This window comes from Trachemys scripta, chromosome 7, assembly GCF_013100865.1.
Source record: "Trachemys scripta elegans isolate TJP31775 chromosome 7, CAS_Tse_1.0, whole genome shotgun sequence".
Taxonomy (NCBI): Eukaryota; Metazoa; Chordata; order Testudines; family Emydidae; genus Trachemys; species Trachemys scripta.
Genome location: NC_048304.1, coordinates 54,237,643 through 54,263,819, shown reverse-complemented (window position 1 = coordinate 54,263,819; position 26,177 = coordinate 54,237,643). Strand labels below are relative to the sequence as shown.

Genomic DNA, 26,177 nt, shown 5'->3' with positions numbered 1-26,177 from the left:
CAAGGGACCAGACACCAACCTCAGTTACATCAGTGTAGATCCAGAGTAGCTCCAATGCCTGCCAAGCGGTTACTCCAGATTTACATTAGCATAGCAAGGCAGCATCAGGCCCAAGGCAGGTCTCAGTGGATGTAAGTGATAAAGTAACGTAACTAGCCCAGGTGTGGCCCTGAGGGCCCAACACTAGGTGTTGTTGGAGCCTTCCCCTGGAAGCACTCAGCTTCTCACAATGTGGGGCCCTCTGTGACTGGCACAATGGGTGTAAGTTACATGCTTAGGAGGCAGAAGCTGGGGCGTGGAGCAAGAAATGCAGCCAGCAGGAGCACAGGAGGCCATGCTCCTTTCTACTTTAATTCATGCCTGCACCAGCCCCAACACTGCTGTGAGCAATTCAAACCTGGCAGAAGCAGGAGCAGCTCCCACTGATTTCAATGAGTGCTATGTCCCCTTGCCCCGGGGGCTGTGTTTGGTCCCATAGAATGCTAGATGGCTGGGAGCTGCACTCATTTTGCATAACCACTGAATGCCATCTCAGCGTAGGTGACACCTGCTAGCAACACCTGCTTCCTTATCAGCTGACTCCTAGGGCATGGTTCTCCTCTCTCAGTGTTTGGCTGCAGGGGAGTTACTCCTGACTCACGCTAGTGAAAAGGAAGTGAAAACCAGGCCCCCAGTGTATAACTTATCCCACCATGGTACCACCACTATGTTTGGTCCTACCACATGGACATTTCCCTTGGGGCATGTGGCACAGTGGCATAATGGGCAGAGAACAGGGTGTCTTATGGTGCAGAGATTTCAGGGACATTTCTGTGAGACTCTCCTCCGCCACCCAAGCATCATGACACAGGCATCCCTGGCTAGGAATGGAGCTCTCTGAAAGTATTGTGACCCACCATCCAATCCATGCTAATAACTATTCAAGCTCCGTGCCTGTCCTGTCTGTATTACAAGTGCCCCTCGCAGGGGTTCTCACAAGAAAATTTTTGGTGGCCTCAGAGTGCGGCCACCAACTCTTGTTGGTGGCCACTCTGACAATTTTTCCTAAAATACTTAATTAACACTAGGAAAAACAAATAAATATGCACATATACATATCCAAATCATTGTAATTTATTTATGTAGGGTTTTTTTTGCAGATTCAGTAATAAAAATAACATACAGTTGTCTCTATTCTTTACTGGACCTAAACAGAATAGAAACAAAATAAGATGCTTTGCACATTCTTGTATAGTTTGTTGTTGTTTCTTTTGCTTTTTTGGCTGCTTTTGTTTTTAGATTTGTTAGCTAGTATGGCTGCTGCTGTGAAAACTAATATATGTATATTTGTATGTATCACTTTTCACAGCAGACTTACTAGCTAGCTGGGAGACAGTGAAAAGTGATATTAACAAACATAGAAATATCGCTTTTCACAGCAGACTTACACAGCCCCAGAAAGCCATGGATGGAGAGGTGGGTAGGGAGGCAATGGAGACCAGAGGGAGTCGGGGGGACGAGCCCCGGGCTGGAGCCCAAAGCTCCTGACGGGGGGATGGAGCCTGAAACCCTGCGGCTGGAGCCTGGCGCCTGCCACCCCAGGGCTGAAGCTGGAAGCCAGAGCCCCACCACCCCTGGGAAGGTCGGGAACTCACACCAGCTGCCTGCTCCTCTGGCATTTGTGGCTGCAAAGGAGGGCAGGGCTGGCAGCCCTGGGGGAGAGGCTACTGCTTCCCCCCCATCACTACCCAGGAGGCTGTGGCTGCAAGAAAGGCCTCTGGTGGCTGGCCGCATGCGGCCATGGTAGCCAGATTTGAGAAACACTGCCCTACAATGCAGGTGTCATTTCTTCTGGCCCAATCCCAAGGGTCTAGAGGTGGAGAAAGGGAAAAGCCACCTATGCATAGTGCACATTCTATTTGCAAGACCACTGGAGAGACGGCTTCAGCCAACCCAGCTGGGGAAGCTGAGACACAGCCGGATTATGGGCTAATTGGGAAAGTGCCCCCGCTCCCTCCTAGGGTGACCAGACAGCAAATGTGAAAAATCGGGACAGGAGGTGGGGGGGTAATAGGAGCCTATCTAAGAAAAAGACCCAAAAATCGTGACTGTCCCTATAAAATCGGGACATCTGGTCACCCTACTCCCTCCCCACAAGAACAGACACTCTTTGAAACCAGGGGGTGGGATGGGGAATGAGAGGCAGGGAGAGGAGCATCCAGGTGTTAATTCACACTAAGAGATTGGAATCTGGCTAATGAAGAGCTCAGCTCTGCACCTAGCAGATCAGAAGGACCCTTCCTGGGCACTGAGATTCATGAGGGTTGATTGAGGTCCTACGGTCAGCCAGGACAGCCAGGATTAGACTCCACGACCCTCCTAGCAGCCCCTGGTGCTTTGTTCTGAGTAAGCAGCACCCCCTGCCCTCATGTGGCTTATCTGGGGACAGTTTGCAGAGCAATGAATAAGTCAGTTGCTGAAAGTCAACCAAGTTAGACAGTCTCCTTCTCTCCCTCCCAACCTCCCTCTTCTTTCCCTCTTCCAGATCCGCAAGAGAAGCAAAGCCTGCCGGGGGGGCCTGTGGGAAAACGACGAGCTGGTGTCCATCAACGGGGAGCTATGCGCTGGCCTTTCCCACGCCAGCGCCATGCACATCATCGACTCCTCCTGCGACACGCTCCACATCTGTGTGAAAAGGTAACAGCCGAGTGCAGGCTCCAGGCAGGGAGCAAACTGCAGGGATACAGCCCCCCTGCAGCGCAGCTTCATTCTGCACAGCAGCTGTCACACAGCTGGATGTGAGTAACACTTTCGCTAACACAAGGCAGGGCAGCCTTGTCCTAGTACACTGGGGCATGAAAACAAGTCAGAAAAACAGGCCTATGGAGGACTTTGCATTCAATAAATGTATGGCCTCCTCGGGCTTCCTGGTTGTCTCTATGCCGTACTCCATGGCCAATTAGACTGCACAGCAACCTTGGGGAACAGAACTCAGGTCCTCCTGCTCCTATTGCTTTAGTTAAGAGAATCATTGTTAGCAATACAGGGAATATGACTCATAGATGAGCAATTATGATTCCATTCTGCAGCAGGCAGTGTTTCCCACAAGACAGTTCATCACACTCATTAGTAACATTAGTGACATTGCTTTACTTTAGATAAATGAGTATTCTGTACAACTGGGTTTGATTACACATAGGTCAATTACATTAAAGGAAAAATGGCATGGTGCATTAATGACAGCATTTCATAGAAAGGCCAATAATGGGATGGAAACAGAGGCATAAAGAAGTCAGAAGCATATGTCCAGACATGTCCCCCCTTTGGCCTGCAAGAGGTCGGGCTGGCTAACTTCCTGATCCAGCAAAGCACTGAAGCAGGGGACTAACTTCAAGCACATGAGTAGGCCCATAGACTTCAGTGGGACTATTCCTGAGAAGTTAAACAAGTGCTTTAGGGTTTGCTGGATTAGGGTCCAGTCCAGATCGGGAGTAAATCCTGTAGGTTAGAGATAGAAAAGCCCTGGGAGGTTCCAACTCCTCCCTCTCCCTGAGAGTGCAGAATTCACCCCTATTGTACCCCAGACTGGACAAAGCACTAGTGAATGTCCCTGTGAGGAGACTTCCACAGTGATAAAGAGCCACACTGGCTGATGGTCTCTGCAGAGTGGGGCCTGAGGGTGACTGTGCTCAAACAGGGAAGAAAAGGGCAGGATGTCCCCACCCACAAGGAATCAGTACCAGGTCTCCATCTAGCGCAGGGGAGGGCAAACTATGGGCTGCGGGCCGGATGCGGCCCGTACGGGCTTTCAATCTGGCCCATGGGATTGCCAGCCCCGTGACATAGCGGGGCTAAGGCAGGCTCCCTGCCTGCCCTGGCCCCACGCTGCTCCCGCAAGCAGCTGGCACCACGTCCCTGCGGCCCCAGGGGAGGGAGGGGGGCAAGAGGCTCCATGCGCTGCCTTCGCCTGCAGGCACCACCCCCCGCAGCTCCCATTGGCCAGGAACGTGGAACGGTGGCTAATGGGAGCTTCGGGGGTGATACCCACAAGCGAGGGCAGCGTGCAGCGGAGCCACCTGCCCCACCCCTCCTCCAGGAGCCACTGCCGGACATGCTGGCCACTTCTGGGAGCGGCGCGGGGCCAGGGCAGGCAGGGAGCCTGCCTTAGCCCCGCTGCACACTGTTGCCACTCCGGAGCTGCTTGAGGTAAGTGGCACTGGGCTGGAGCCCGCACCCCAAACCCATCCTGCACCTGCACCCCAACCCCCTGCCCCCACCCCCCCCCCCCCCCGCTCCTGCACCCCAACCCCTTGCCCTGAGCCCCTTCCTGCACACCGCACCCCCTCCCATATCCCGCACCCCAACCCCCTGCCCCAGCCCTACATTCATGGCCCTGCATACAATTTCCCCTCCAAGATGTGGCCCTCAGGCCAAAAAGTTTGCCCACCCCTGGTCTAGCTGGAGTGAGCCAGTGCACTGAGACATTCTGCTGTGTTCTCCTGTGGCTCTGGGTTCTTACCAGTGATTAAGTGTGACAAGAGAGGCCTGTGGAAGGTGTCCAGAATAGCACTGGCCTTATGTCACCACACCAGAGCCCACCTGCAGGCAGCAGGTGCTGGGACAAATTCCACTGGGACAAAATCAACACGCTTTGAATTAGCAAAGTGACACAGGCAATCTCCCCACTGGTTGTGTGAATCAGCTGTCCAGAGGCGAGCATTAGATGGCTTTGGGATAACATAACTAGCTGGCCTTACTCTTCAATGGGGCTTGCCAAATGCTCCTGCCTGTTACATCTCTGCTCCTTGAGCCATATTTATGTTCTCATGCAGCACAACATTAATTTCCTTCCTGATGGGAGAGTCATTGTGCTGATTCCAGTGTGCGAGTGAGATACGGGGCCTAACAGCCAGGACTCCGGGGTACTGTTCCTAGCTCTGACTCCCACAACAATGAGTAATGCTAAGTGACTTTTAAAAAAGCAGCAGGGGGAAGGAAGGGAGTGAGACAGGCATCTTTTTATTTTAGGGATTAAGGGACACTGATAGCAAGAGGGAAGAGTTGGTGTGGGAGGCCATATGAGGGAGGGGATGATGGCCTGTGCAGCTATGAGTGGGAGCGGAGGTGATCCTAATAACCAGCAGTGGGAAGGGGTGTATGAATGAGACATCTCTGTCAAGATATGCATGTGGCTCACACCATTGCAGTGTTTGAGAAGCCCTGAACTAGCCCATTTCCAACAGAACCAAATTCCAAGTCTGTCCTGCCCCCTCATCAGTTCACATTTTCATTCAGAGCTGTCTCTTGCATGATTTGCACCCATGGTGCCCCCCAGGTAAGCAGTTGTAGCAATGGGAATTACCGTGTGAGTTAGCCAGATGGCACTAGAGTGCATCATGTGGTGCTGCAGGCCCTGAGTGCCGGAATTCCTGGAGTAAACCAGGCTGGTTAGCTCTATGGTGCTACTGCTCTAGTCTAATTATCGCTTCTTCCCTTCCCCAGAGCCCAAATGGAACACAGCCACCTTGCCCACTGCTCTCACATTTTATCCCCTTCCATGTCATTGAGAGGAAGGCAAGTGGTACAATTTTCAAACACACCTAAGACCCAGATTTTTAATGGTATGTAGGTGTTGTTGCACTCAGCATTGCAACAGCTAACTGACAGAGAAGTCTAAGACTTATCTTCAAAGGGATTTAGGCACTTAGAAGCCAAAATTCCATTGACAGTCAATTGGATTTAGGCTCCTAAGTACCCCAATCCCTTTTGAAAAAAGGATGTAGGTGCCTGTCATTTAAATTTTTTTACTATCCAGCCAAGCACCATATTATCTTTCGTGAACCCTTAAATTAAAAAAAAAACACGGCATCCTCGTTTTTTTTGCTGATACAGACTAACACGGCTACCACTCTGAAATCTTACATTTAAAAGAGACCCACCTGCTCCAAGCACTTGCAGTACAAGCACACACCCAGCCCCCGCCTCCCTTATAAGGCTCACGGTGAAAGTTTCCCTCGCCACCATATGAGCTTTTCTTTCATAAGCGTTTATTGGTTTGAAAGATGAAGCATAACCGCTTCTGAACCACCTTTTCCCAGACCATGTGCCAAACTGCCAAGTCCTAACTCAGTGCGTACATGACTGTGAAAGCTCAGCTACACGTACAGTGGGGTGTAGCATACTGACACTGCACACCCAGCTAGCACAGGTATACACAGCAGCGGAGACAGTGAAGCACAGTTTAGGTGAGTAGAATGCCCTACACGCCTGAACCCCCAGAGATGTACCCTACATGGCTCTCTACTTGCCCAAGCCATGCCTCCCACATCTAATGCTGCTATTTTTAGCAGTGTAGCATCCCGCGCTTGCCTGCTGCCAGAGCCTTGCACTGCGGCATGTAGCTATGCACTATAGTGGCAAGTGTGGATACAGCCTGCCTTCCGCTGCAGGGTGTAGCTACATGTGTACTGCTGTACCGTAACTCCTCACTTAAAGTCGTCCTAGTTAACATTGTTTCGTTGTTACGTTGCTGATCAATTAGGGAACACGCTCGTTTAAAGTTGTGCAATGCTGTCTTATAACATTGTTCGGCAGCGGCCTGCTTTGTCCACTGCTTGCAGGAAGAGCAGCCTGTTAAAGCTAGCTAGTGGGGGCTTGGAACCAGGGTGGACCGGCAGCCCCACTATCAGTTCCCTGTTCCCCTAAGTTCCCTGTGCAGCAGCCGCCCAGCAGGCTACCAATTGCAGGCAGTTCAGCTGTCCCTCCGCCCACTGCCATGTGCTGCTCCTGCCCTCTGCCTTGGAGCTACTCCCAGGAACCTCCTGCTTGCTGTGCAGGGGAGGGGAGAAGAAGGGGGCTAATGTCAGGGTGTCCCCCTCCCCCCTACTCCTCTCCCTGCTCCCGCTTACCCCTTTTCCATGTAGAGCAGGGTGGGGACAGGACAGGGCTCAGGACAGAGAGAGCTTGCTGGCTGCAGCTGCTGTCTCAACTTCCTGATTTTTTTAAAGGCAATGTACTTAGAGTGGGGTCAGGGTACTTAAAGGGGCAATCTCTCTCTCTCTCCAACATACAGGGTATTTGTGTCTGTCTCTGTCTGCCATGCTGTCTCCCCTCCCTCCATTCGTGCTCCCTTGTAGAGTGTGAGGCTACATTAACAACGTGTTAATCCTTGAGGGCTCAGCCGAATGATAGCTCATCATTTAGCAGTAAGGCATTCCCTGGGAACTAACTCATCCTCTGACTTCACCACCTCAACCAAGCTTCACAATCATCATTGCTGTGTACAGTATTAAATTGTTTGTTTAAAACTTAGACTGTGTGTGTGTCTATATATATATATTTATATATACATAGTATACATATACATATATATATAGTTTTTTGTCTGGTGAAAAAAATGTACCTGGAACCTAGCTCCCCCCCCATTTACATTTATTCTAATAGGGAAATTGGATTTGCTTAACATCATTTCACTTAAAGTTGCATTGTTCAGGAACATAACTACAATGTTAAGTGAGGAGTTGCTGTACTGTGCATGCCACTGTAAGTGTAGACACAGCCTAGTGGGAGTTCTGACACAGCAGGTTCTGAGTAATAAGAATGGCAGAATTCAGCCCCAGTGAGAACTCAAGAGGCCAAATCATGGAGTCCTGACTCAGCCTTTTGCAAGTAAAATTACCACTGATATTTTGCCTGGCCAGAACCATCAGGACTGAGCCCGTGGGATATACAGTCAGAAATCAGAGTACAGGGCTCAGTTACAGCTCTCATCAGCCAAGCTGGGATGGACAGGGGAGGAGGAGGTGCCTTGCCCCTGCTGTGGGGCCTGGAGACAATATGCCTTTGAAAAGCATAGCAGCCCCCAAGGTCTGGGGGAGGGGAAGATGGGGTGCCACTTGCTATTCCTGTGTCACAGGTATAGCCAACACCCTTTCCAGCACAGCCAAGCTAGGAAGCAGAGAAATGTCAGTGATGAATTGGCCCTGATGTAGCTATCCGAGTTGCACCTGCATACGGTGGGTTTGACTTTGGCCTGTATCATCCAGATAGGTGAGACATTTATGGCCCCTGTCCCTCCCCTATGCTGAGTGCCATCTCCCTGCATCCTAGGAATTCCTCCACTGACTGAAATTCACTGAGCCACTCCTCCTTCTCTCCACAGGATGGCTGGCAGAGACCGGTCGGCCACACGGCCCCTGCACTCGCTTTCCCTTGGGCAGCCACAAGTGCTCTCCCCACCCTCCCCAGTCAGCCCAGAGCCGGCTGGTCCCCCAGCCATTACCCCACCTGAGCCACAGCGCAGGCGGCGGCAGCAGCTGGGGAGCCTGACCTCACCCCCCGACAGCGAGGCGTACTACGGCGAGACAGACAGCGATGCTGACAACATTGCCCAGGAGAAGCACCGGCGGGCCCGCAAGAAGAGCCCTCGCTCTCCACCTGGGGGCTCCAACAACAAGCCAGGCGAGCCACAGGACGAGGTGTCCCTGTCCGAGCTGAGTGGCTATGACAGCACCGCAGAGGCAGTGGTGCAGGCCGGAGAGGGAGGAGAGAACATGAGTGACGTGGCTGAGAGAGAGATCGTGCAGCAGCTCAGCAGCTGCATGGACACCCCTTTCTCAGAGAGCGAGGTGCTGCTGCAGCCGTCCCCAGCAGAGAGCAGGGAGCTCTCCCCAGAGGCCATGCTCTTGCCCCATGCCACCAGGACCATCCGAGCAGAGCGCCACCTCATCCCCATGGTGGGGCCAGTAGAACACCCAGTCGATGAAGATTTAACCACCACCTATGCAGAGAAAGCCAAACTAGCCAGTAAGTGCCCCCAGACCCACCTCTCTACACCCCTGCTGCAACCTGCCTGTGCTAACTCCCCTTCCCAGGCCGAAAGGCCTTCACCCAGCACTTCACCCAGCTTCTCTCGTGTGTAAGGAGGCTGGGCCAGGCCAGCCCTGCAGGGATCTGAGCTGGCAGCTTAGGTCGCTCAGGGTTTCCTCTGGCAGGCGCTCAGGGAAGATGTTCAGAGTCTAGAATTCAAGCACAAAAAGAGGCAGGACTCCACCCATCCCCATCCTGATTTCTGTTGAAAACAGGAGGGAGATGGCTGGTACTGGAACTGTCCGGGTTCAAGAGAGTGCTGGTAATGCCTGTGCTCCAGGGAAGTGACTCGGGTGTGAGTCCTAAGCCTGGTCTCTCACTGCCTAGGCTGGAGGCAGCACCTGGGGACAAAGCACCCCCATTCGCTCTATAGCCACTGCTGTGTCCAAGCAAAGGAGCAATATGAATGGACTCTAAAGGGGTCACACCCAGCCCTCATGGTCAAGGAGAATTACTGTGATAGAGACTTTGGGTTCAGAGAATGGAGACAGTCTCCGCTCAGAGCCATGCCAAAATATTGTTACCAATGGCTTACATCTCCTTAGGGCTGGTCCTCCCACCCTATGAAGATCAAGGGGGGGCTGTCCACTTTCCTCCTCCTTTGGAAGGTGATTTCTCTGCAGCCTTGTTTGCATCAGCAGGAGCGGGTGTGTCTGCATGTGGCACTAGCTGGCCAACTCCAGTAGAGGAGATTGCTTTCCATGCATGGGCAGCATGGGCATGCCAGTGAGGCGAAGCGAGGGGGGAAATCTCAGCCAACTCTGATAATGCCCTGTGGTGGGAGCCCCCTCACTTGAGATATTTAAACTTGGACGAAACACCAGAGAATACACTCTAGGGAACAATCATACACTGCCCTCTGGGTGATGGACTAGAGCAGTGGTTCCCAAACTTGTTCCGCCCTTGTGCAGGGAAAGGCTGGGCCAGTTTGTTTACCTGCCGCGTCCACAGGTTCGGCCTACGGTTCGCTGCTCCAGGCCAATGGGAGCTGCTGGAAGCGGCGCGGGCCGAGGGACGTGCTGGCCGCCCTTCCTGCAGCCCTCATTGGCCTGGAGCGGCGAATCACAGCCAGTGAGAGCCGCGATCAGCCGAACCTGCAGACACGGCAGGTAAACAAATCGGCCCAGCCCGCCAGGGCTTTCCCTCCACAAGCGGCGGAACATGTTTGGGAACCACTGGACTAGAGGAGTACGTCTGCACTGCAAACTAAGCCTGACTCTGACTCATATTTGAGCCCAAGCCCCGTTCCGTCCACACACAAATCAGTGTGAATCAAGTCACCAAGCACTCAGGAACCGGAATCTAGGACCCTGCTGGGGGGTGGGTCAGAGCCTGAGTCCTGCTGTGAGTTGGGCCCAAGCCCTGTTGGTTTACGGTGTGGACACAGCTCAAGCCACAGTCAGAAGGTCTGCACAATGCAGTGTGGACACATTAGTACAGCTGTGAAACCCAGGTCCAGCAATTGTTAACCCAGGTTTAAAATGCAATGTGGATGCTCAAGCACAGGCTTCGACGTCCCCAAGCCTGAGTCTCACAGACCTGAGTTTACAACGCAGTGTAGATATACCCAAAGTGACCTAACAGGACCTTTCTATCTCTTACTTCTGTGGTTCTATAATTCTGTGTCCACTCAGCCTCCACCTGCTTCGTAGATTAAACCGAGCAATTCTTAGGGTTCATGGAAATTAGGGCTGGAAGAGATTTCTGAAGTAACCAAATCTAATCCTCTTGGGCCGGCTACTCCATCCTCCTTTATTGTTTTTGAACATTTCCATAGGTAACACCTCTGTGATCTCCTTTGATGGCTGCTCCACTAATTGCTCTTACCATGAGGGTGTTTTTCCTTCTATCTAATCTAAACCTGCCTTTATTCATTGTTAGCTTAAGGCCATTACTCCTTGTATTACATTCTTGGCCAGCTTTCCCTGCCTATTCCCCTCACCTATTATTTCCTCTCAAGAACTTGTAGCAAGATGTTATGGGGAAGGAGAAAGCTGGGTCCCACCTCCCTTAGTCTTGGACATCTTACCTGCATCCCGCTACCATAGAATCATAGAAGATGAGGGTTGGAAGAGACCTCCGGTCATCTAGTCCAACCCCCTGCTCAAAGCAGGACCAACACCAAGTAAATCATCCCAGCCAGGGCTTTGTCAAGCTTGACTTTAAAAACCTCTAAGGATGGAGATTCCACCACCTCCCTAGGTAACCCATTCCAGTGCTTCACCACCCTCCTAGTGAAATAGTGTTTCCTAATATCCAACCTAGACCTCCCCCATTGCAACTTGAGACCAATGCTCCCTGTTCTGTCATCTGCCACCACTGAGAACAGCCAAGCTCCATCCCCTTTGGAACCCCACTTCAGGTAGTTGAAGGCTGTTATCAAATCCCCACTCGCTCTTCTCTTCTGCAGATTAAATAAGCCCAGTTCCCATAGCCTCTCCTTGTAAGTCATGTGCCCCAGCCCCCTAATCATTTTTGTTGCCCTTTGCTGGACTCTCTCCAATTTGTCCACATCCCTTCTGTAGTGGGGGGACCAAAACTGGACACAATACTCCAGGTGTGGCATCACCAGTGCCAAATAGAGGGGAATAATCACTTCCCTCAATCTGCTGGCAATGCTCCTACTAATACAGCCCAATATGCCGTTGGCAACAAGGGCACACTGCTGACTCATATCCAGCTTCTTGTCCACTGTAATCCCCAGGTCTTTTTCTGAAGAACTGCTGCTTAGCCAGTCGGTCCCCAGCCTGTAGCAGTGAATGGGATTCTTCGTTCCTAAGTGCAGGACTCTGTGCTTGTCCCTGTTGAACCTCCTCAGATTTCTTTTGGCCCAATCCTCCAATTTGTCTAGGTCACTCTGGACCCTATCCCTAGCCTCCAGCGTATCTACCTCTCCTTCCAGCTTAGTGTCATCTGCAAACTTGCTGAGGGTGCAATTCATCCCATCATCCAGATCATTAATAAAGATGTTAAACAAAACCGGCCCCAGGACCGACTCCTTGCTTGATACCAGCTGCCAACTAGACATCGAGCCATTGATCACTGCCCAACAATCTAGCCAGCTTTTTATCCACCCTATAGTCCGTTCATCCAATCCATACTTCTTTAACTTGCTGGCAAGAATACTGTGGGAGACCGTATCAAAAGCTTTGCTAAAGTCAAGATATATCACATCCATCGCTTTCCCCATATCCACAGAGCCAGTTATCTCATCATAGAAGGCAATCAAGTTGGTCAGGCATGACTTGCCCTTGGTGAATCCATGTTGACTGTTCCTGATCACCTTCCTCTCCTCCAAGTGCTTCAAAATAGATTCCTTGAGGACCTGGTCCATGATTTTGCCGGGGACTGAAGTGAGGCTGACCAGTCTGTAGTTCTCCGGGTTCCTTTTCTTCCCTTTTTTAAATATGGGAACTATATTTGCCTTTTTCCAATTGTCTGGGACCTCCTCCGATTGCCATGAATTTTCAAAGTTAATGGCCAATGGCTCTGCAATCACATCAGCCAACTCCCTCAGCACCCTGGGATGCATTAGATCTGGACCCATGGACTTGTGCATGTCCAGCTTTTCTAAATAGTCCTTAACCTGTTCTTTCACCACTGAGGGCTGCTCACCTCCTCCCCATACTGTGTTGCCCAGTGCAGCAGTCTGGGAGCTGATCTTGTCTGTGAAGACTGAGGCAAAAAAAGCTTTGAGTACTTCAGCTTTTTCCACATCATGTGTCACTAGGTTGCCTCCCCCATTCAGTACGGGTCCCACACTTTCCCTGACCTTCTTCTTGTTGCTAACATACCTGTAGAAACCCTTCTTATTACCCTTCACATCCTTTGCTAGCTGCAACTCCAATCGTGCCTTGGCCTTCCTGATTACACCCCTGCATGTTCGAGCAATATTTTTATACTCCTACCCAGTCATCTGTCCAAGTTTCCACTTCTTGTAAGCTTCCTTTTTGAGTTTAAACTCACCGAAGATTTCACTGTTAAGCCAAGCTGGTCGCCTGCCGTATTTGCTATTCTTTCTGCACATTGGGATGGTTTGCTCCTGCGCCCTCAATAAGGCTTCTTTAAAATACAGCCAGCTCTCCTGGACTCATTCCCCCCTCATATTACCCTCCCAGGGGATCCTGCCCATCAGTTCCCTAAGGGAGTCAAAGTCTGCCTTTCTGAAGTCCAGGGTCCGTATTTTGTTACTCTCCTTTCTTCCATTTGTCAGGATCCTGAACTCAACCATCTCATGGTCACTGCTGTCTAGGTTGCTACCCACTTCTACTTCCCCTACCAATTCTTCCTTGTTTGTAAGTAGCAGGTCAAGAGGAGCACTTGTACCAGGAAGTTGTCCCCAACACTCTCCAAAAACTTCCTGGATTGTCTGTGCATTGCTGTATTGCTCTCCCAGCAGATGTCAGGGTGATTGAAGTCCCCCATTAGAACCAGGGCCCATGATCTGGAAACTTCAGTTAGTTGTCCAAAGAAAGCCTCGTCTACCTCATCCTTCTGATCCGGCGGTCTATAGCACATGTCCACCATGACATCACCCTTGTTGCTCTCATCTCTAAACTTAACCCAAAGACTCTCGACAGGCTTTTCTCCAGTTTCATACTGGAGCTCTGAGCAATCATACTGCTCTCTTACATACAATGCAACTCCTCCACCTTTCCTCCCATACCTGTCCTTCCTGAACAGTTTATACCCATCCATGACAGTGCTCCAGTCATGTGAACTGCCCCACCAAGTTTCTGTTATTCCAATGACATCATAGTTCCTTGATTGTGCCAGGACTTCCAGTTCTTCCTGCTTGTTTCCTAGGCTTCTTGCGTTCGTGTACATGCACCTAAGATAACTAGACGATTGCCCTACTTTCTCAGTATGAATCAGGAGGCTTCCAGTCATGTACCCTACTCCTTGTGTTTCCTGCTACCCAGGCAGTATTTTAACTCCTTACATGATGGCAGGGCAAGATCCATCCTTTCTTTAGAGTTGTGACCTGTGCAGCTCTATCAATATGTTGTACAATAGTATCTGTCATCCAAGGACCACAAACTGCTGTACAATCAATTAATTCACATTACAGCCCCACTGTGAGATAGGTCATTCATATTATCCCCATATTACAGATGGGGGAACTGATGCACAGAGAAGTTAAAAGACTTGCCTGTGGTCACACAGCAAATTGGGAATAAAGCCCAGGAGTCCTGACTCCCAGTCCCCTGCTGTAACCACTAGACTTGCCTCCTGCTATTAGCAGATATTTCCAATGGCTGGAGATAGGACACGAGAAGGGGAAGGCTCTGAGTTACTACACAGAAATTCTTTCCCATGTGTCTGGTTGCTGGTCTCGCCCACATGCTCAGGGTCTAACTGATCACCATATTTAAGGTTGGGAAGGAATTTTCTCCTGGCAGATACCCTAGGGTTTTTTGCCTTCTTCTGCAGCATGGGGCCCAGTTCACCTGCTGGTTTGAATTAGAGCAGGGATGGGCAAACTTTTTGGCCTGAGGGCCACATCTGGTATGAAAATTATATGGCGGGCCATGAATGCTCACAAAATTGGCATTGGGGTGTAGGAGGGGATGAGGGCTCTGGCTGGGGGTGTGGTCCCTGGGGTGGAGCCAGAAATGAGGAGTTCAGGGTGCGGGAGGGGGCTCCAGGCTGGGGCAGGAGTTTCAGGGGTGTGTGTGTGGGGGGGGGTGAGGGCTCTGGCTGGGGGTACAGACTCTGGGGTGGGGCTGAGGATGAGAAGATTGGGGTGCAGGAGGGTGCTCTGGGTTGGGATTGAGGGGTTCGGAGGGCGGGAGGGGATCAGGGCTGGGGCAGGGGGTTGGGGCATGGGAGTGGCTCAGGGGTGCAGGCTCTGGGAGGCGCTTACCTCAAGTGTGTGCCACAGCTCTGCATGGCTCCCAGAAGCAGCAGCATGTCCCCCCTCCAGCTCCTACGTGGAGGCACAGCCAGGCACGGAGCCCGCTGGCTTCCCCTAAATGTAGGAGCTGGTGTGGGGACATGCTGCTGCTTCTGGGAGCCATGCAGAGCTGTGGCACACACGCACGGAGTGGCCTCTGAGCCTACTCCCCAGCTGGAGTGCAGGAGCAGGGCAAGCCCCAGACCCTGCTCCCCAGCGGGAACTTGAGGGCTGGATTAAATCGGCTAGCGGGCCAGATGTGACCCGCAGACCATAGTGTGCCCACCCCTGAACTAGAGTGAATGGTGAATTCTCTAACTTGACGTCTTTAAATTGTGATTGAAGGATTTCATTAACTCAGCCAAAGGTTAGGGGTCTGTAACAGGAGTGGGTGGGTGAGGTTCTGTGGCCTGTGACATGCAGGAGTTCAGACTAGATGATCACGATGGTCCCTTCTGACCTATGAGTATGTGAGTCTTCTTGTAAGGCCACTGCTACAGCTGTTTTCCTCCCTTCTCGGAGAGAATACCACTGTGTCTCCTTGCCCAAATGAGCTTTGGAGACTGCCTCCAAAGCTATGCTCCTTCCTCATGGCAGCACACTGAGCTATTGCTCTGCCCCATGTCACAAGGCAGACTCAATCCGGCAGGTGCTATCTTAAATCAGACCCAGCTTGGCAGTACCGATGACACAAGGCCAGGCCTTGGCTGGTTCTGTTTGTTCCACAGCCTGTTTAGAATTCACCCCCGCTTAGGACAGCAACGAAAAGAGCAATTTCCACCTCCCCTAAGCTGAAGCTATTTTTTCCCCTTTGAATAATGTACAAGTATGAGGTGAATGCTGAGAAAGGCATGTCCAGCTGCTCTCTGCCACCTGATAGTCCTAGCACTGGACGAGTAATCGCTTTACATCAGGGCTTATTTCCAAGGACAGAGTCAGCACAGAAGGCTCCCAGGAAAGCCACATATTTAAATCAAAGCATTTCTGATGGCAGAATAATCTCCCATGGCCGGAGGTGACGTAAGGATGTTGCTAGCTAGATGGGGGGTTCCTAGCACCATTGCAGGCTGAGCTAGTACTTTCCTTTCCTTATATACTTACTCCCTTTTGGGTGAGGCTTCTCTCAGCAGGAGCCCTGGCGGAAGAGTTCCCAGTAGCAACTCGCAGGCTGATGGCACTCCATGGCGGTTCACATGGCCTTTTACTAGGCTGCGACTCTCTGCTGCCTGCAAGGGTGGAGACAAACTTTTCTGCCCCGATCAGGCTATAGCACAATGGTCTGGTCAGTGACAAACCAAGGAATAACAGAAAAGAACGGGGAGCGAGGGGGGAGTGGTAAGAGGAGCAAAGGCATTCCCATGCTATGGCAAGGAGAGCTAGAGAAACTTCTGCACCTAAATACTTACATTCTGCCCTTCATGGCTTTGACTGAACTCTGGGCTATGTTGGCTGCCATGGGAGCCCAGCTGGAGGGGCACTAGGGTCATGCAAGGGGCATGCAGTGCATCATACTGCTGGGGGCTAAGGCCAGCCAGAGCAGCCCCAAAGGGATGTGGTGCTGGCTTGGAAAGGGGTGTTACTATAGTGCTTGGGCCTGGATTCAGCACAGCCTCTGCTGGCTCTGGTGGCACCTACGCACAATTTAAAGCTGCCCTCCATTGAGAAGTCCCTTAGTTCCTCTTGAGCAAACACCACCTGCCCTTTCCTAGTGAGGGATCCCCCCGATCCATGCCCACAGAGATGGTGTGTGTGTGTGTGGGGGTGCCCTCTGGAGTCTCCTGAACCAGAGGGGTGATTCAAGATTGTGGTTCAAAACCAGCTGTTTTTTAAAAGTGGACTTGATTCTGCACGGGGAATGGATGACTCAGTGGGTCAGTAATGGGACCACAGTGCTGGATTTATAGGCTGTGAGACCATTAAAGACCATTTAGATTGTCCAATCAAATCCCTGCTTTTTGCAGAATATCACCCTACCTCATTCCCACTAACATTATATCTAACCTGCCTTTGAATCTTGGCGGTCATGATCCTCCGCCACCTCCCGGGGAGTCTGTTCCACGGCTCACTTGCTCTTACAGGGAAGAACTCCATCTACCTCGCCAGAGTGCTTCCATCGTTAGCCTCAGGCCACGGATCCCTGCCCTGCCACCTTTAGTGTGTGAATAACTTTCCTCCTTTTTCCACTGAGACTCTGATTCAGAAGGTCCTTCTGAGTCTTTTCTTTTCTAGTCTACTTCTCCAGCTCTCTTGTCTCTCCTTTGAATCTGTAGCAGTTTTGTTGCCCTTCTTTGTATTCTCCCTAATTTTTCCATCTCATTCTTAAATTGCAGAGATACCCAATGATGCAAAGAATTCCAGGTATAGTTGCAACAGGGCTATTTAGAGTGACCTCATTATGTTCATAAGAACATAAGAATGGCCCTACTGGGTCAGACCAAAGATCCATCTAGCTCAGTATCCTGTCTTCCGACAGTGGCCAGTGCCAGGTGCCCCAGAGGGAATGAACAGAACAGGTAATCATCAAGTGATCCACCCCCTGTCGTTCATTCCCAGCTTCTGGCAAACAGAGGCTAGGGACACCATTCCTGCCCATCCTGGCAAATAGCCATTGATGGATCTACCCTCCATGAATTTATCTAGTTCTTTTTTGAACCCTATTATGGTCTTTGCCTTCACAGCATCCTCTGGCAAAGAGTTCTACAGGTTGACTGTGCATTGTGTGAAGAAATACTTCCTTTTATTTGGTTTAAACCTGTTGCCTATTAATTTTATTTGGTGACCCCTAGTTCTTGTGTTATGAGAAGTAGTAAACAACACTTCCTTATCTACTTTCTCTACACCAGTCATGATTATATAGACCTCAATCATATCTCCCCTTAGCAGTCTCTTTTCCAAGCTGAAAAGTCCCAGTCTTCTTAATCTCTCCTCATACGGAAGCCGTTTCATGCCCCTAATAGTTTTTGTTGCCCTTTTCTGAACCTTTTACAATTCCAATTTATCTTTTTTGAGATGGGGCGACCACATCGGCATACAGTATTCAAGATGTGAATGTACCATGGATTCCCTAGATGAACAAGTGAAACCTCTGTCCAAGAACAGGGAACTAGAAGAATCCTTTTCACAAGTGCAAGAATAACACTGGCATTTTCTGTAAGAGTGTTATACTGTGAAGGGCTCATATTAAGGTTGCTATCTCCTATCTGTCCTGGGGCTTTCACAGACTCAGATTTGTAGAAGTGCTGTTTATTTCCTTTCCCTAGCACATGCATAACACTTTACGTCCTTGGCCACTCCACTCATCTCATTGCATGCAAACTACTCCAGGTCACTTTACAGGTCAATTCACCACTCCAACCCCCACATGTTTACTATCCCTCCAATTTGGTAGTGTTAGCAAATTTGATCACTGTTGAATTTAAACCTTCCTCTAGACCATTGGGGGCACTATTATATAATAAAGATCCAATGCTCACCCATGTGATGCCCCACTTGGAGGTCTTAAATGAGTAATCTTTGCTCTCTGCTTGTCATCCAATTTCTAATCCAGACTCTTGTAATTTCCATCTGGTTGGTATTTATCCATTGTATACGTTCATTGGTCTGATTCACCGTTGCCTTGCACCTTGTGGTTACTTTTATACCTGTGCAAAGTGGATGTAAAATGCACAACCATTTTCAGAGGTGGTATTGTTCTACACTCCCTCAGCACAGGTGTAAACCACAGCAGAAGGAGCAAATGGAGTTAACACCAGTGTAGGACTTGACCCCTAGCTGTAGGGCAGTGGAGAATCAGGCTGTGTCAGGTTCAGTCACAGAGACCCCGTTGGGACTGTCACCTGATGTGCTGAAACTACCTCTGAGCCCATTTTCCTTGTCAGTTTGGGACTCCAGAACCCTGTCTTGTTGAGCCAGACATGCTACCCTGCTGCAACACAGACCCAGGGTCTGAATCGCGCCCCCAAAGCTGCAGACTTAACTGAAAACAGCTCAGCAAGTACTCCTGTCTCCAGCACCCAGACACGCAGCTCCCAATGGGATTCAAACCCCAAATAAATCTGTTTTCTCTGTATAAAGCTTATACAGGGAAAACTCATAGATTTGTCCGCCCTCTATAACACTGATTGAGAGATTTGCACAGCTGTTTGCTCCCCCAGGTATTAATCACTTACTCTGGGTTAATTAATAAACAAAAGTAATTTTATTAAGTATAAAAAGTAGAATGTAAGGGGTTTCAAGTAATAACAGACAGAACAAAGTAACAGGTTTCAGAGTGGTAGCCGTGTTAGTCTGTATCAGCAAAAAGAATGAGTACTTGTAGCACCTTAGAGATTAACAAATTTATTTGGGCATAAGCTTTCGTGGGCTGAAGCGCACTTCATTGGATGCATGGAGTGGAAAATACAATAGGAAGATATATATACACAGAGAACGTGAAAAAATGGTGTTGCCATACCAACTATAATGAGACTAATCAATTAAGGTGGGCTATTATCAGCAGGAGGAAAAAAAACTTTCGTAGTGATAACATTTCGAACAGTTGACAAGAAGGCGTGAGTAACAGTAGGGGGAAAAATTAGCATGTGGAAATAGTTTTACTTTGTGTAATGACCCATCCACTCCCAGTCTTTATTCAAGCCTAATTTAATGGTGTCCAGTTTGCAAATTAATTCCAATTCAGCAGTTTCTTGTTGGATCTGTTTTTGAAGTTTTTTTGTTGGAGTATTGCAACTTTTAGGTCTGTAATCGAGTGACCAGGGAGGTTGAAGTGTTCTCCAACTGGTTTTTGAATGTTATAATTCTTGACGTCTGATTTATGTCCATTTATTCTTTTGCGTAGAGACTGTCTGGTTTGGCCAATGTACATGGCAGAGGGATATTGTTGGCACATTATGGCATATATCACATTGGTAGATGTGCAGGTGAACGAGTCTCTGATGGTGTGGCTGATGTGATTAGGTCCTATGATGGTGTCCCTTGAATAGATATGTGGACAGAGTTGGCAACAGGCTTTGTTGCAAGGATAGGTTCCTGGGTTAGTGTAAGCCAGTCCTTGCTTACAGACAGCCCCCAACCTGAAGCAAATACTCACCACACAACAAAAACACTAAGTATATTACAGTTACATCATATTCACACTTATAAACATATTTCCATAAAACATATAGACTGCAACGTCACACAGGCCTGTTATGTGGTGAGAAGCACAGTCAATAGGGAGAGTAAGGTTGGGCAATGGATGCATTGCAGTGATAGCAGAGTCAGGGGATCAAGGGGGACTAAGAAGCAAGGGAGGGCTATAGGGAGCAGAGAACAGGAACAGGATAACAGCTGCTTGCACTAGCAGTCTATAAGGTTCCATGGCTCTCCAAAGCTGTCTGATAGGCAGAACTGAAATTTTTCAACTAAAAATATTTTGACAAAAAAAATGCAGATTCAGCGACACCAAAATGTTTCAAGTATGTGTCATTTTGCCAAATTGTTCATTTTAGAGAAAAAAATCTGGAAAAAAATCCCAAAACATTAATATTTTCTAAATAAATGTTTGACAATTTTTCAATTGAAAATGACTTTCTCTTTTGAAATTTCCTTTTTTTTAAATTTAGTTAAATAATTAAAAATGCTGAAAATGGAAAAAAAATCAACTTTCTGATGCACTGAAAAATTTGAAAAACGTTTTCAATTTAAGCGTAAATTAATATTTTTTCTATTTTTTCAGAATTGCTAGCAAACTGAAAAATTTATTATTCACCCAGCTCTAATGGTAGGTCCATATGGTGTCCCCAGACCACAGGAAACCTCTGCACCATTCTATTCTGTTCTGAAATCCATTTTTCACCAGGTTTGGTTCCTCTCAGTCATCTCATCAGAAGAGGTTTTTTTTATTTTCAGCAACAGTATAGATGGACTCAGATGTGGAACAAGTTCAGACTTTCCCACCCTTCCTTACAGAGGTGCCAACCCCAGGCAGAAGACAGATAAACCAGTTCAGGGCTCTGGTCCCAGCTTGTTATCTTGTGGTAGGAATTTAAGTCAGTACAGAAGTGCTTCAAACTATCTCATTTTAAACTTATCTGCTGGACTATTTTTAGCCCCTAGAACTCGAGTCTTTCTATATATGGTGCGGAGGAAGGGGCGGGGGGGGAGAGAATTTCCTCCTCTGCTAGACATGGGCCCAGCTGCCTAAGTGGATGCACTAGAATTACAGCATCCTGCACTGGAAAAGAAAACCCTTTTATTTTAAGCCATCGTTCTGATGTACAGGCCACACCAGTCAGGAGATGCTTATAAATAAATATGTTATACCGTGGAGAGTGTGTAAAATTCCCTCTGGATGCAGTGAGGGTGAGCCTAGTAAAGGTGCTATCTGACTGCTGCTGGAGTGTAGGCAGTGCGGGTCATGACGAATATTGACCATCTGATCAGCACTTTGAACTCTGGATCTTTTGCACCATGGTCTGTGCTTCGCTACTTGACCCCCCAGCTTTGGCAGCCATGATTCTTAGATGATCTCAGTTATATGGTCACTAATAAGACTGAGAAGTGCTGCTACTCACTGGGGGTCTGGAAGACTAATGGGCGCAGTTTGGAGGTGGAAGGTGTTAACCAGCTATGGTTCCAATCCCTGTCCTGTGGATCTCACCTGAGGTCTGTTCCCTGCCATGGGGAGCAATGATGAGCAGTGACCTTCAGCTCATGTTGGTCAGCGTGCAGATGGCCACTACTAAGAGAAAACCAACCACCCCTATGATTTAATCATGGCGTGGGTGCCCAACCTCATTAGGGCCCATGCTTCCAGGGGGATTGTTCCTGTTCCCTTTGGCAAGTCACGATCCCTAACTACCACCTGTAAGCAAGCTGTGGGTAAGAAACCATCCCTTAATATTAGCCATCAGTTTTCACCTTGTATTGGCTCTCCATGTTTTAGAAGGAGGCTATTGAGAAGATGTCAGTGAGATGATTACAGCTATGTGTGGATTTCTATCAGTCAGAGTCTAGGCTTGAGGATGGCACAGAGAGTGCACTTATGTCTGGGCTGATTATCATTTTCTGACCCTGGGAAGAGGTTATATGTCCAGCAACGACGTATTATTGCCTAGGCCAACAAGGCCTAGGCCTAGGGCGGCAAATTTGCAGGGGCGGCAAATTTGCTCGCGCCTCCTCTCCAACTCCGCCCCTTCCCCAAATCCCCAGCCCGCCTCCTCCCCCAGGTGCACCGCACTTTCCTCCTTCCACCTCCCTCCCAGGCTTGCCACGCGAAAGCGCTGGGAGGCAGGGAGGGAGAAGTGAGTAGCAGCGCGCTCGGAGGAGGTGGAGCAGAGGTGAGCTGGGGCCCACAGGTGCGGGGAGTAACCCGGGGGGCTGGGAACCGCTCCCCACCCCAGCTCACTTCTGCTCCACCACCGCCATCCCCTGAGCGTGTCGCAACTCCCCTTCTCCCCCCTCCCTCCCAGGCTTGCCGCGCGAAAGCGCTGGGAGGGAGGGAGGAGAAGCGAGTAGTGGCATGCTTGGGGGATAGCGGAGGTGAGCTGTGGTCGGTGGGCACGGGGATTAACTCTTGGGGGGGGGCAGGGAACCTCTCCCTGCCCCAGCTCACCTCCACTCCACCTCCACCATCCCCCGAGCGCGCCACAACTCCCCTTCTCCCGCCTCCTTCCCTCCCAGGCTTGCCGCGGGGGAGCAGAGGTGAGCTTGGGTGGGGGGTGCAATTTTTTGAGGGCCTAGGAGTGGCAAATTTGTTAATCCGCCACTGGTGTCCAGGTTGATTTCATTAGCTGCTTTGCAGACTTTGCTCATGAGCTTTTGTTGACTTTCCAAGTCCTGGAAAACTGGCAGGAATGGAAGGGGTCACTCTATCTGGCTCTGGGGCTCTGACCTGTGAGATCCTACACATTTCCCTCTTGGCATCCTTCTTTTTCAACATGTATGTGCAGCTCTTATGAGGAGGTAGAAGGTGATTTGGCCTGCCACACTATCAGTATGTTGATGATATTCTGCTCTGCATCTGACACATATCCCACATGTTTTCCCATCGTCACCTAAGATAGAGATCTGGATGTGAGTGAGCTGACTTAAGATGATGTTCTTATGGAGGTGAAAGCACTGTGAGCCTCTTGAGTTGTTGGGGGCTGTATCTGATCACTTTACTGAGGGGATATGCTCACCCTTAGTCTTAGTGGTTCAGACTCTAGGCGTCTTATTGGATCCACCACTGCTTCTGAACTCCCAGATTGTAATGATGGCCTAAAGTGCCTTTCTTCATCATCACTTGGTTTAGGCATTGCTACAGTTCTCCATGCCTTTGTCACCTCCAGGCTGGGGTACTCTAACACACTCTAATTAGGATCACCCTTAAAGATTACTCAGAAACTTCACCCAGTGCAGGATACCACCACTCACTCCACAGCGACCACTGAGGTAATCTCATCATAGCAGAGCTCTGTGCTTTGCAATAGCTTCCCATTCTCTTCCATGTGCAACTCAAGCTATTGGAGACCCAACTCTTGAGAACCATTTTTCTTCCCATGCTCCATTGTGCTATTTATGATTGGGCAAGGGGTTCCTGATGCCTAGTCCCCTGGGTTGAAATCCTGGTGTGGAGGTAGGACCCAGTCAGTGGAGGGACTTTGTCTCTGGAACTCAGTTACTCACATGCTGACTCATCTTATGCTTATGAAGTCAATGGCAGAACTTTCACTGACTTCACTGCTTCAGGATCAAGCCCATGGTCCTTGCAGCACTCAGCTGTGGTGGTTTTCAGGGCATTATTGCCAAGTGAATATAATTAATTTAGCAAGTCCCTGATTGAGACACGTATCAAAGGGAGGATGTGGTTAGCTGATGGTTGAAGGGTGGCATGGTGGAGATGAGTGTGATTAAACTGACTTGTTGCCAGTTACTGGCAACATTCTGTGATCTATTCGTAACTATGTAATGTGCTCAGGTCTTAAGTTGACAGGAACAATAATTACCTTAAAATAAACACATACATACACCTCTGAGTCCTTCTCCTCACAGTGAATAGTTTCTTGGCTCCAGGGTCTCCAAGGCCCAGTTGAAAGCAATCCCACTGCAAATGGAAAATAGGAATCCCAATCAATGACCCATGTTGTCTCATCAGGGCTGAAAGGGATGTGGAAAGGGAAAGTTATAGGGCAATAATAAGGAAGTATAGGAACAAAGTCAAAGAGATGGTCCAAACTGAGGTGCTGTTAGCAAAGGCCATAAACAGGAACCAGCAGAAGGTTTATACAAATCCACTGGAAGTATGAGGATGATGGGGGAGGGGAGGGCTGCTGCTCAACAGGGAAGGGGAGCAGCTAACAGATGGCAAAGAGAAAGCTGATATGCTGACAGCTACTTTGCTTTAGTCTCCTTTAAAACTGATAATAGTAACAGGAGAATAAGTAAGGCCAGGTCCTCCCCTAGTGTAATCGGCATAGTTCCATGGAAGTAGATGGAGTTACACTGACTTACATCAGCACAGGATCTGGCCCTCAATGAACAAGGAATGGGAGCATTCACAAGACGGGATCGGGGCAAGCAGATTACGAATAACTTGTTACATTGAGTATATTGAAAAAAGCAGGGCTTGGTCACATTAACCCTCGAGGTTTAACCTGAGGAACTAGCGGAAGATGTGTCAGACATTATTTCTGAGAGCTCCTGGAGGACAGGAGAGGTCTATGAGGAAGAGAGCAAACATAGTGCCTATATTTAAGAAAGAGGCATGGAGATGCAGAGAATTACAGAGCAGTATGTTTAGCTCCAACAAAGTTACTGTGGCAGTCAGTTTGAAAGCACCAGCAGAAAATAAGGTGATAAATAATGAACAACATAGATTAATCACAACCAAAGAGATCAGACAGCCAAGTGACAAGATAACAGGCTTAGTCACTGAAGGAAATACAGTGCACATAGTACACGCTGACTTTAGTAAGATACTTGATATGGTTCCACATGATATTCCCATAAGGCAATGAAAGCCATACGGATTAGGTGGAACCACTGTACGATGCTACACAATTGACTAAGAATAGAATAGAGAGAATAGTTATTAATGGTTCATGATGTCTCACTGGGAGGAGGTTTTGACTGGAGTTCTGCCAGTGTCCATTCTGGGTCCAATAGTACTACTTCTGCCTTGTCTCCCTTGTGGCCAGCAAACACTAATCTATATCAATCACATGCTGCCCTCTCCACCTCCATGTTATGTGACTGCAGAAGAGAGGAGGATTTAAAACAAACGAACAGAACTTTAAGTCAGCACTTCCCCTCTTCTCCCAGCATGTCTTGCCCTATGTAGGTCAGTCTATGGTGGAGCTGGAGGTGTAATTTACAACTCATATAGACATACCCATGCTAGCTCTGATCAAGCTAGCGAGCTAAAAGTAGCAGGTTAGCCATGTCTGCAGAGGCAGCAGGACAGGCTAGCCACCCTTAGTAAGTACCTAGGGTTTCAGAAGGGATTGTACTTGGGGAGGCTGGCTCCTCATGCCGCCTATGCAATAGCAGCTATGCTGCTATTTTTAGCGCAGTAGCTCGATCAGAGCCAGCGCAGGTACGTCTACCCATGCTGGAAATTACACCTTCAACTCCAGTGTGGACATTTCAATTTCCTCAGGGCAGGGACTAGTTTTATTTGTTTCTTTTGAAGTCCTGAGCTCACTGTGGTTAACAAATAAGGACAGTCAATAACACTAATACTCATTTTAATGAATGGCTTAGAGGATGGAGTGGAGATTATGGTGCATTTAGCAATATGCAGCTGATATAAAGAAGGGAAGGAGTTGTACAGTTGGTTCTCCAGAGGATGGGCTATTTAAATGTAGTAGAAGCTTGACAGATGGGAGAAATGGGCTAAAGTCAATCAAATGACAAAGACAAATGCAAAGAAATTCAGGACTAATCAAATGCACAGATACAGACAGTAGGTATAGCTGGCTATAGTACCATAGAGTAAGTGCTGAGGGTTACAATGAATGACACCCAGAATATGAGACAGACAAGGTGGGTGAGGTAATATCTTTAACTGGACCAACTTCTGTTGGTGAAAGAGACAAGCTTTTGAGCTACATAGAGCTCTTCTTCAGACCTTCAGCTTCGTGTAGCTTGAAAGCTTGTCTCTTTCACCAACAGAAGTTGGTCCAATGAGAGATATTCATAGAATCATAGGAGATTAGGGTTAGAAGAGACCTCAGGAGGTCATCTAGTCCAACCCCCTGCTCAAAGCAGGACCAACACTAAGTAAATCATCCCAGCCAGGGCTTTGTCAAGCCTGGCCTTAAAAACCTTTCAGGATGGAGATTCCACCACCTCCCCTAGGTAACCCATTCCAGTGCTTCACCACCCTCCTAGTGAAATAGTGTTTCCTAATATCCAACCTAAACCTCCCCCACTGTAATGTGAGACCATTACTCCTTGTTCTGTCATCTGC

At 49.1% G+C, this 26,177-nt stretch overlaps 1 protein-coding gene across 3 annotated transcripts in view; it reads left to right on the top strand.

Moving 5' to 3' along the window:
• The window catches only part of SYNPO2L (synaptopodin 2 like), a 59,294-nt gene that overhangs the window by 21,762 nt on the left and 11,355 nt on the right, over positions 1 to 26,177 (top strand). For all 3 annotated transcript variants that reach the window (XM_034777523.1, XM_034777525.1, XM_034777524.1), the window contains 2 exons: positions 2,525 to 2,676; positions 8,141 to 8,784. In XM_034777523.1, the coding sequence (XP_034633414.1) occupies positions 2,525 to 2,676; positions 8,141 to 8,784 (796 nt within the window). The remainder of the gene's footprint in view (positions 1 to 2,524; positions 2,677 to 8,140; positions 8,785 to 26,177) is intronic.